At 34.9% G+C, this 12,685-nt stretch overlaps 1 protein-coding gene across 10 annotated transcripts in view; it reads left to right on the top strand.

The window, feature by feature from the left end:
• LOC150084011 (serine/threonine-protein kinase MARK1) overlaps positions 1 to 12,685 on the top strand; it is a 343,303-nt gene that overhangs the window by 163,854 nt on the left and 166,764 nt on the right. For all 10 annotated transcript variants that reach the window (XM_090375845.1, XM_090375847.1, XM_090375850.1 and 7 more), the window contains exon 10: positions 361 to 496. In XM_090375845.1, the coding sequence (XP_090231971.1) occupies positions 361 to 496 (136 nt within the window). The remainder of the gene's footprint in view (positions 1 to 360; positions 497 to 12,685) is intronic.

Consider the following 12,685-nt stretch of genomic DNA (forward strand, 5'->3'; position numbering starts at 1 on the left):
TAAAATTTTCAATGTATTTCTGTCAGACTCTACATCAAAGGAGTTGTATAGCTTATATTTTGGTGTGTAATAATCAACTTTACAAATACGTGCATACATGTATTTGTAAAGTTGATTATGTTGATTATTGCATCCCAGAGTGGCATTTTCATATTCTTCAGGGAGAAGGAAATGAATTTTTTTAATGCTTTGGCACTAATATTGTTGACTAATATAATTATATGTGTAATTTAAAAATTCTTTATCATTCCATAATCTAAAGAAAAGGAACCAAAATATTGCCCTATTAATATTTATTGATATAATGTTATTTATATCACTATATCAATTCATCAAATTAATAATCAGTATTTATTTCAGGCAGAAAATTTATTGTTAGATGGGGAAATGAACATTAAAATAGCAGATTTTGGGTTTAGCAATGAATTTGTCCCCGGGCAAAAATTAGATACCTTCTGTGGAAGTCCACCCTATGCAGCACCAGAACTTTTTCAAGGTAGGCATTACAGATTTTTATGTAAGCAAAATTTTTCACTTGAACAACATTAAAATTCAAGTTAATTATTATTTAATATTAGAAAATCTTTAATGTAGATATTTCCTGCATTATTTTTTTATTGTGCATTGAACTTTAACATTTGCACAACTTGGACATTTTTGTTGTTTTGGAATTTTCTCTTGGTTGTTTAAATATTATAAGGAGAAAGAATTTTTGGAAAGTGCACATATGCAATGCATATTTTATTATCAAAAGCAAATTTGAATAAAATACATAACAGCAATATAATTTTTGAACTTTTCAAACTTCACCTACTAGAGGGAGAGAGGTCACATTTAAATGTTGATTGATCATATAGATTCCTTCCAAAAATAAAATGAAAACAGCTGTTTGTTTGAAGAATTGAATTATTTGGCAACATATTTTATCCCTTTTGATTGTTGAATCATGGATGATAAAAAAAAAAAGTACTTTTATCTTCTCTTTTGAGACTGTGGGTGAGAGGAAACAGTGAAAGGTAATGCAATTATTTTGTCAGGTTTGTTCAGAAAAAGTGAACAGAGTTATTTGAAAATTCCAGTTGAATCAACCCTTGAAACACCATTATCCACAAGGCTATGAAAGAGAATAAAGATAATGTCCTGGTCTCTATTGATTTGAATTAAGCATACCTAATTTTTTTGTTTTTCCATATTTTTTTGTTACGGCCATAATTTGTAGCAACACACTGTTGAAAAAAACTGTAGATCTAATCCATCTTTCTGCTCATTCCTGGAGATATACTTTAAGTGACCAGTTTCCAGATAAACTCATGCTATCCAAAAATTGTGAGTTTTGTTTGTAACTGAACAATGTAATCTTTATATCATCATCTAAAGACCTGTTTAAATCTATTGGTCTTCACAGTCAAGTGAACCTGATTGCAGGAAGCTTGTATGTTGAAGAAACAGTTAAACCTCTACTTTTAAACATGCCTTTAGATGATGATATAAAGACTTGTTTATTTTTATATATTTTTATGCAAAATTCTGAAAAAGAACAAATATGAAATCATGGTTTTTCTTTTGAAAACATGTTTGTCTTTATACAAAATACTGAAAAAGAACAAACATGAAACAGGTTTTTTTTTTTTTTTAAATTTGAAAGCATAATGGCAGAAATGATGAAAAAGTGTTAATTAGTTAATTTCATGCATGATACATTTCGTGAATCATGTTCATGTGAATAATTTGATTTGTCTGTTGGGGGGGAAGCATTTCTAAAGTTTCCTCTGTGTATGGAACAATATAAAAATTTTGCTTGATGTTCTACCACTTCAGTTTTTCTCCAGCTGGGGTAGTTCACCTGAAGCTACTGTTTCATCATGAGAACTTTAGTGATATCATGGATGATGTTCTTCATCTTGTAATGTTTGTATTACATATATCCATAAGGCAATATCATATTCAGATGTTAATAAAAAGCTAGCTATTAATCACACCTGTTTTTCCTGTTTAGTCAGTATGCTTATTTACATGATTCTTTAGTAGCTATGAAAACTATTTACAAAAACCTACTATCAGCAACAGCCGAATGTTAAAATAAATTGCAAGAAAGAATGAAGGTCATTTCCATCAATTCTATTTCAGAAAGTGTCACCCAGCAAATATCTGTATGGCACTAGTGCATATGGTCTGACTATAGCTGTTAATGTTAAAACATCTTTTTCCACTTATAAACTAATTCTCCGTGATAAAAAGGCACAACATTCACATGGGAATCTATAATAGATTATATTATCATTAATGAAAATTTAAATGACAAAATTAGAGACACTAGAGTATTCAGAGGCAGTGAAATTGACAGTGATCACTACCTAGTAGAAAGCACTTTCAAAATAAAAAGAAATTATCTTAATAAAAAGAAGAAAATACCAACAAAAACTACTAAGAAATTAAAAATACATTTGTTGGAAGACGAAAGCACTAAATTCCTGTATGAAAGTCGATTGAAAGATAAACTCAAATCAGATGAAAGTCATAATGTTGAGGAAATCTGGTCAAACATGAAAAAATCAATTCTGGGAGCTGCTGAAGAAAGTCTTGGATCTAAACCTATAAAAAATAAAAACTGGCTAAGAACTTGGAATGAAGAATTGAAACAAACAATCAATGAGAAAAAAAAAAAGACCTATAAACTGTTCCTACAAACTAAAGACCTACATCTACACATAAAATATAAAAAGCTTAGAGCAGAAGTCAGAAAACTGACCAGAAGAATCCGACGAGGTGACTGGGATAAATTTGTTAAATCTTTAGAATGTGATATCACGGGCCCACAGAGAAGCGGTTTTAAAATTTTTAAGAAATTACAACTAGACACAAATGATCAAATAAAAACCAACTCCATCTCCCAAGCAGAATGGAAGCAACACTGTTCCAAACTATGGTATAACCCAGGCACTAGAGAATTGGAAGATGAATCTGTGATAACCAAAGATAAGAAAATATAACAGTGGAAGAACTAGAGTTAATATTACAAAAAACTGAAAAAGCCCAGGCATAGACAATTTGAATGTGGAACTATTTAAATATGGGGGCGACTTACTAAAAAATGCACTACTAAAATTATTTAACATCATATGGCATAAGCAACAGATACCCAAAGATTGGGAAACAGGAATAGTAATGAATTTACACAAAAAAGCCCCCAGAAATAACCCTAACAACTACAGAGGGATAACACTGCTGTCAACTGCTGCAAAGCTATACTCTAATATACTAAAGAATAAACTTAATAAATACAGTGAACAATTCTTAGCAGAAGAACAATGTGGGTTCAGAAAAGGGAGAAGCACAATAGATGCCATTTTCTCACTACAACAAATTTTGGAGAAAAGAAGAGAATTAAATCTACCAACATTTCTGCTCTTTATTGATTATGAAAAAGCATATGACAATGTAAACCTGGAAAAACTTTGGCAGATTCTACGTGAAGAAAATATCCCAACCCAACTCCGGAAAGCGATCCAAAGCCTATATAAAAACTCAAAAGTCTGTATAAAATATTCTAATGGCCAACTATCAGACCCAATTAACACCAATAAAGGAGTGAAACAAGGATGTGGACTATCACCATTTATTTAATATCTACATCAATAAAATTCTTAAAGAATGGAAACAAACAATTAACAATGGAATACAGTTGAACAACAGGAATAAAATCCAAACTATATTATATGCTGATGATCAAGTTATAATTGCAAAATCCGAAGATGAACTACAGATAGCAGCAAATGAACTGAATAAAATAGGTAAAACGTACGAGATGAAAATCTCCACCTCAAAAACAAAATCAATGGGATTATGTGGAAAAAACATACAAAGAGTCAAAATTGTTATTGATGATAAAATAATAGAACAAATGTCTGACTTCACCTATTTGAGAAATTTAATATCAGATGAAGGGAAAGACATCCACTCTAAACTACAAAAATATAATAAAATGAATGGAACGATTAAACGCCACTTCGGAAAACAAATGACAACTGAAACAAAATTATGACTGCACAACGTCACTTCAAAACCAGCCCTCTTCCACAGCTGTGAGACTTGGGTCATAAATAAGAAATATGCACACAAACTAGAAGCAGCACAAATGAGATTTTTAAGACCATTATTAGGCTTTGCAAGACTAGACCACCAAAGAAATCTGCAAGAAATTAAAAGTAGATACCATAATAAATGACATAAAATGGTATCAGGAAAAATGGATCAGCCACATAGAAAGAATGAACCCAGACCAGATCCCAAAATTAGCCTGTAACTACAAACCTACAGGCAAGAGAGATGTTGGTCGACCAAGACAACGATGGCGAGATCAAGACCACCTACAAGAGCTACAACGGAACAGGTCTTAAAAGACCTAAGTCGGACCAAGTTCATGATGATGATGATGATGATAAAAAATGCACAACTTCATTTTTGGAAACTTATAGAAAAGTGTGTTTTGTGTTGTAATGCTAACACGTGAATTTAATTATATTTGTAAGATTGTTTACTTCCTTTGTTTTAATTATTGTTGCAACAAGTGTGTGTTAAATATATACATTGTATAATTACATATATATATAATTATTGCAGTTATGTTGCAATATTTACAAAATTATTAAAGCATATTTTGGCATTTTTTATGCTTATAAATCTTCTCTCACTTTAGTTATAAGACACACTGATACCTATTTATTTATTTTTTTTATAAGTTCAAGAACACTTAAAATTATAACACTTAATGAATTGATAATTTCTTTACTTATGAAAGAAGTTTGGCTACTTCATGTATTTGAAATATTTTTAAAAATTCATTGAATTTTGTGAATTAATATTCTTTCTAGCTAATAAGGACGATCAATAATAGGATACATTATACTCTATTATTTGGCTGCCTTTATAATTACTACTTTCCATAGATACTTAATAAATCCGAAGTTTTATTATTATTTTATCATTAATTCAGTTTTATTATTATTCTGAAGCTTTACTTTCTTTACCATGCCTTGTTTTCAGTGGTAAAAAAAAAGTTTTATTAGTTGACATTAATTTTTTATACTTACCTTATCTGAGTTGATCTAGCAATATATAACAAATTTTTTAAATGTCTTGTGTGGAATTTTAGTAAACAGTATCTTGAAATAACTTTGTATATACTTTATAAAATTTATTACATGTGATAAATTTAAAGATTTGGAACTTTTTATTTATTGACTGAAGAGGTTATGCAAGGCTTAATCAAGATGTTGGTGAATAATCTTATAATTCTTGAATGCAAAGTTGTAGCTAAATGATTGTGAGTAGGATATTCAAAAACTTTTGAACATGCTCACACCAAGTTTTAATTTGTTGTTACTTGCCATTCTAGTGCAGATCTGCTTTGAAAGAATACTGGTTTTTCTCATTTGTTGCAGGTACTGAAAATTATGAAATTTGGAAATTTTGACTAATTAAAACATTCCCGTTGTGCTGCACAATCTATTTGTCTGATTTAGCACCATATAACTTTTGGTTATTCCCAAAATTAAAATAGGACATGAAAGAAAAATGACTTGAGTTTATTCAAGAAATGCAAACACACAACATACCACCTAAAAGCATTCACGGAAGAAGGCTTTCAAAAATTTTTTGATCAGTGGTAGATGCCACAGAACAAGATGTGATCATAGAAGGAAATTATACTGAAGAATATTAATAATGTAAACATTTATCATTGAATAAAATTATTTTCTGATTTATATTAGAAATATAAATCAGAAACCTTTTATCACTAGATTATTATAAAACATTAGTGAGACATTGGTTTTAATACATCTTAATGATGCCCAAAAGCTGGACAGCTTTCAATTTGAAATTATTTATGCAGATGAGTTTGAGCTGCCACAAATAGCACTTTGATAATTCAACGAAGTCTTCAGGGGCTCACATCTGGTAGATGTGGGTCTGGCATATCTGGGGTCCTTAATTGGACATAGTTCTTCTGCTTCTTGATCGATGATTCCCTTTCACTTCTCTTGTTTTTTACCTGTTTTTTATTTTTGTAGCAAGAGCTCTCTCTCTCTCTCTCTCTCTCTCTCTCTCTCTCTCTCTCTCTCTCTCTCTCTCTCTCTCTCTTGTTTTACCCAAATTGTGGACAGTTGGGGAAGGTAATGGGAAACCACCACCATTACTATTTTATTTATAGATATGGCACAGATTCAAGAGTTTTGAGATCTTGCACTGAGCCTAGATGATAGGCATGTCAGAGGAAATTCATGGGGCTCCAGGTTGAACAGCAAAACTTTTGAGATGTAAATATAGGGAGAGGATAAGGAGAAAGGGGTAGCTGGAATGTTAGGACAGTGAATAGGATGGGCAAAGTAGAGAATTTGAAACAGGAAAAGGAACTAGGTAAAATAGATGTTGTGGGGTTTTGTGAGACAAAATGGAAAGAGAAAGGAGAACTTTTAGAAGTGATGGTGTAAGGGTTATATATTTTGGAAATAATGAGAGTAAGAAGGGAGTAGGAATGGTTTTGAGTAAGTAGATATCTATAAGTGTGGAACAGATAGGATAGATTGATGGTTGTAAAATTGGATGCAGAACCAAAAGGCATAACAGTACAAGTGTACACAAGAAGTGTGGCAATAAAGTTCAGACTCTTGCTGTTGTGTGGAATGGAAGTGGTACGTTGTACCTCAAACAGATGGTACATATTGTCCAGTAGGCTGACAGGTTGCAAGTAACAACTAGTTTTGTTGGTAGCATTAATGTTCCATGTCACAATTGTGCATTAGAGCAATGAATGAATATCAAATTTATCTTTTAGCTGGGAAAATCTGCAACATAACATACGAAATGTTAAAGATATGAAATGTTAAAAACTGTTTATGGTGATGAAACATTGTCATACCAGTGTGTTTGAATGGTATAAATGGTTCAAAGATGGATGTGAGGATATTTATGATAAATGTGAGTTGCAAAAGTTTTGGAAATTGTGGCAAGTGATTGTTTGACCCTCAGAATGATGGGGGATGAGTTGGATATGAATAAAGAGACTATTCTGCATGAAGATTTAGGGAAAAGAAAGGTCTGTGCAAAATTTGTGCCACATATCCTCATGGATGAGCAGAAGCAATGAAGGGTGTCATCATGCGAAGACTTCATCTACACTTGCCAAGAAAATCCTAATTTCCTTGACTGTATTGTTACTGGAGGCAAGTGTTGAGCATTTCAATACGACCCAAAGACAAAGTGTCAGAGCATTCAGTGGACTTCATACTTATCACCAAAGCCCAAAAAGTTTAATTTACGGAAGTCCAGGATCAAGACAATACGATCATGTTTTTTTTCGACAATCAGGGTGTGATTCACAAAGAATTTAATTGGGGAAGAGATTCAGTGCCACGTTCTAAATATGGGTGCTTCAAAGACTGTTGAAATGCATTTTCCAGGTGAGGCTGCAATTTTGAGAGAAAGTCAACTGATTCTTGTTGCATGACAGTGCTCCCCCCAACCCCCATGGCACCTCCGTAGCCAGGTAGGCAGGAGCAGCAGTGCGTATTACACGCTTCTTGATTAGACCGGGGTTCCAGCCCATGACCACCAAATACGGAGAATGCGGAAAGTTCAAGGAATGACCACCACATATCCCCAGAGCAATATGGCTTTAGTTGCTAATGCTCCTAAATAAATAAATAAATAACAACAACTCCCCCCCCCATTCTGTACTCGTGAAGACATTTCTGATGAAATATGGCATATCGACTATCCACCCTACTCTCCTGATCTAACACTAGCAAACTCCTTCCTCTTTCCCAAATGAAAACTGCCCACAAAGGAGAGAAATTTCAGGAAGTTGAGAATATAAAGAAAAATAATTGCCAAACTGAATATCATCTTATTGACACCTTTGCTGACTCTTTTCAGAACCTTTTTATAATGGTGTAATAAATGCATTCAATCAGGCAGTGACAAGAGCAGCAGTGCGTAGTACATGCTTCTTGATTAGACTGGGATTCGAGCCCATGACCACCAAATATGGAGGATGCGGAAAGGTCAGGGAATGACCACCGCATATCCCTGGAGCAATATGGCTTTAGTTGCTAATGCTCCTCAAAACCAAGCAACAAACAACAACAATCAGGCAGTGATTACTCTGAATAAAAATAAACAATTTTTGAGCTTCTTCACCATGTGTTCTTTTATTGCACCAATCCTGGAACTTTTTTGTTGCACCTCATTTATTCTGAACATAATATTGTGATAATGGAGGTGGAATTAAAGCTGTAATGGATTAGAAGGGCAAAGAGAGAAAAAGATGAAACATGGAGAGAATAAAAACAGCAAGGAAGGATATTGTGGATGCAAAATTAAAGGATGGATAAACAAAATATAAATGGGTAAGATTAAGAGACAATATAAAGAAAATAGGTGAAGGGGAAATTAGATATAGACAGTGAGTAAGACCTAGGAAACCATGGGTTAAAAGGAGAAATGGAGGAAAGAAGGAAATGAAAAAAAATACAAAAAAAAAAAAAAAAATGCTAATACTGAAGATGGCAGTCGGAGATATAGGAGAGATTAGCAAATAAGCTTAGATGAGTAATAGATAAAGCAGGGGAGAGAATAGTGGGATGAGTTTTGTAAGTGTGGAACAGATAGAGTATCTAGATTGTTTTGATGTATGAGAGAGTAAGGAATGTGAGCTTGGGGGGGGGGGAGAAAGAGGTCACAGTGTTGTAGAGGGGAGGAATGCAAAGGTACTAAGAAAGAGAGAGGGGATAAGGAGGAAATGCTGGAATGTATAAGAGAATTATATGGATCAAGTGAGTGGAAGGAAGAGAATTATTTTTAAGAATTATTTTGAAAGAAATAGTGGATTGGGTTGGCTTGAGGCCATTCATAGTGGAACAGGAGGTAATCACAGCACTATAGGAAATGAAGAGAAATAAGGTGGTAGTCATTGATGGAATTCCACTGAAGTTTATAAGGTTACTAAGGGAAGTGGGCTTAAGGGAATTCATGGAATTATATAGGTTAATGTATGAGAAAGGGGAATGGCCAGATTTTAAGACTACTGTAGTGATACCAAAGATGAAGAAAAGCCATACAGTGGAATGCAAAAATTTTAGAACTATTTAAGTTTGATACCATATAAGCAAAGATAATGCTAAGAATATTAAATAGAAGGATGAAGGAAAATGTGGGAGAAAGATAGTTTGATTTCAGGAAGGGAACAAGGAAATCAATAGATGTGATGAGAATGTTGACAAAGACACTTGGAAGTGAACAAAGATATGTGTATATTTTATAGATTTGGAGAGGGCTTTTGATCAGGTAGTTTAGGCTAAATTATATTAAACATACTGGAAAGGATAAGAGTGGAATGAAAGGACACAAGAATGATTACTAGATTATATTAGGGACAGAAAGTAATAGGGTGGGACAAAGGCGACACTGAAAGTGTAGAGATAGGAAGAGGTGTGAGACAGGGGTGTCACACCACAACTTTATTATTAGTACTTCTACAATTTTGTAATTGGGGTTTTTAAAAAAAATATTCAAGACTTCCCAAATTTCATTCAAATCAAATTAGTGGAAATCTGGCAATTATTATTTCTCCCCCCCCATTTTTTCTTCCCCCCCCCATCCACACTAATAATTCAACTCCTACCAAATTTTTTCATGAAATTTTATATTTGGGCCATTCAGCATGATTTATTGAGTCATCCCAAATTTCATTAAAATCAGATCAATAGAAATCGAGAAATTATTTATTTATTTATGCATGTCATATAGGCTATCCACATACCATATATTGTAGCTGAAGCCCTGGATATTATGTTTGCTGTCATGAGCTGGTTGGAGGAATGAATGGGGCACTGGCAGATGTGCAGAAATGAAATATTCTCGCTTTGTGCATAAAAGTTATTACATTTGATCTTTTTTTGTGTTGAAGATCATGAATTAGTACTGTTTGCTAATGTGCCTGAAATGTGACATGCTATTTACATTACTTGTATATATCTAGAAGAAATGGTTGAGGAGGAATTGGTAGAGGAAATATAGATGATGGAGAAGTTTGTGAGGTGAAGATGGTGGGGGGGGGTATTGAGATTGAGAGTGATAATGTCATTGATGGCAGATTCTGAGAAATGATTGCAGAAATCATTTAATAAAGGTTAAAGGAAAGTTGTGATAAGTTTGCAATAAGAATGGGTATTGAGAAAACAAAGATTAACATTGGCAAAGGCACATAATGCAAGAAAGCAAGCTTATATAGCATCAGCCAAAAAAAAAACAAAAAACCACCCCTTCTCATTTCACCCATCCACTCACTCCAAATGTTTGTCTAGTTCTGCCTTGAATCTATTAAGGCTATCAATTTCTACAACGGCAGATGGAAGTTTGTTCCAGCAATCAACCGCCTGCTGGCTAAAGGCAAACTTCCGCACAGCTATCCTAGGCAGGTAGTCTCCATGGGTCGACACCTGGTACAGGCTTGACATAAGCTCTTCATGCTACGAAAACGATTTCTAATTAGTGCTGGAGGTATCACTTAACATGGGATGAGTTAAATATTGTGTGAGTTAAATAATGAAATTGCAAGAGAGAAGATGCCTCAGTAGCCAGGTGGGCAGGAGCAGCAATGCGTAGCACATGCTTCTTGATTAGACCGGGGTTCAAGCCCTTCACCACCAAATACGGAGGATGTGGAAAGGTCAGGGAATGACCACCGCATATCCCCGGAGCAATATGGCCTTAGTTGCTAATGTTCCTAAAAACCAAACAACAGCAGCAAAAGAGAAAATAGAACAAGTGTGCAAGCATAGGTATTTGAGAAGCATAATGGTGTCAGAAGCAAAGAGAAGCACAGAAATAAGAATAGCAATGGCTAAAAAAAAAAAAAAGCTTATGAGGGTGAGTGAGAAGAAATGTTTTGACTGAAATGATCAGAAGGGAGAAGAGAGAAATTAGATTTTAAATGTGTTACAAGGTTAGGGATTGATGAAAGATGATTGACCAACAATGGACAAACAAAACATTATAACTGATGAATTGAGAGGGAAGTGGTGATGTGAGGAGATGAAAAGAAGAGCTGGGGATAGGAAGATAATGGAGAAGTCGTAGTTGAGTGTATGCTACATCTGTCCTTGGCAGAGCACTGATGATGAATCCAGAGAAATGTACCCTAATAAGGCAGATAGTCTCCATGGATCTACACCTAGTACAGGCTTAACATGGGCTCTTCATGCTAAGAATATGATTGCTAATTAGTGCTGGAGGTATCAATTTATTATTGCGTAAGGGCTGCTACAGATTTACTGGGAGTGGGGCACATAAGTGGCACTCCACCTTCCTAGAACATTTCAGGCATGCTCTGTTGAATTTGCAATCTGGAGATACGGCTAGCCATTCCATATGGGTTCCATTCTCCCTCTGAAGGTATTGGTTCACTAGTTTCTTTCAGTGGATGATAATGAGGATATGCATTATTGTCCATTAAAAGAAAGTGAATCAGTTGATTCTACAAAAGGTTGAACATGAAAATCAAGGATCTTATCTCCTAAAAACCATAAAATTTTATTACAGGACTAATGGCAACTATATTGCCATTAATTGGTGACTCTGACCATGACCCTCAGTTGGGAGGATTACTGTCCTCCCCATACCTGGTGCCTCCATAGCCAGGTGGGCAGGAGCAGCAGTGCATAGCACATGCTTCTTGATGTAGACCGGGGTTTGAGCCCATGCCCACCAAATATGGAGGATGCGGAAAGGTCAGAGAATGACCACCGCATATCCCCGGAGCAATATGGCCTTAGTTGCTAATGCTCCTAAAAACCAAATAACAAACAAACAACCTCCCCATACCAGCTGAAAAAGAACTGAGTTTGAGTACTGTCGATGACAGGAGGAATTATTATATGCCTTTTTCACAATTTGGCTGAGTTAGTCAGTCCCAGGTGAGGAAACAATGGTTTTTCCTCCCTGAAACTTGGGTTTTTTTGTCCAACAAACAGAAAATCAACTTCAGAACACAGACAATATACACAGAGCAGTATGGCCTTAGTCGCTAATTATCTTTTAAAAAAAACAAGAAAAACCCTACAACTGACCAACAAAACATTAAATCTCCTCCTGCAAACAAAGTGCACTGTTGTTGTTAGTTTTAAGCTGTATCACCAACTTGGGTCATGTTATGCCATTGTGTATTATTTGTGTAGAAGTTTGTGTTCACAAGCCTTTTTTGTGTATTTTGCATTCTGAAAAACTTAATTACTTGGGAGAGGAACTGTGCATTCTCTGCCTGGGATTGGATAAGTACAGCCCTGAAAGCCTATGTGCCCTGGCCAATTTACCAACTACAGATCAGCGATGTCTCCTGCCACCTATCCGATCTACAAGCTCGTGAGCTTGCTGCATGTCTGAGCCCCCCCCCCCCATAGTGACCATACGCTCCACCACCTACATCCTGTATTACTCGAGTTCTTCAGAATGCATTTCTATGCTCCTACATGGATACTGGATAAAGTGTGTGTGCAGCTTTCTGGCAGAGGATTGCGATCTCTTGCCTTGAGGGTGAAGACACCCCTCCCTTTTGCATAGTGGTGCGATATACTGCGTCACATGATTGTGGCAGCTGCTGTGTGGCGAAAACTGCCAGGAGACTCCA

This window comes from Mastigoproctus giganteus, chromosome 6 (genome assembly GCF_048544385.1).
Source record: "Mastigoproctus giganteus isolate SK-2022 chromosome 6, ASM4854438v1, whole genome shotgun sequence".
NCBI classification, from domain to species: domain Eukaryota; kingdom Metazoa; phylum Arthropoda; class Arachnida; order Uropygi; family Thelyphonidae; genus Mastigoproctus; species Mastigoproctus giganteus.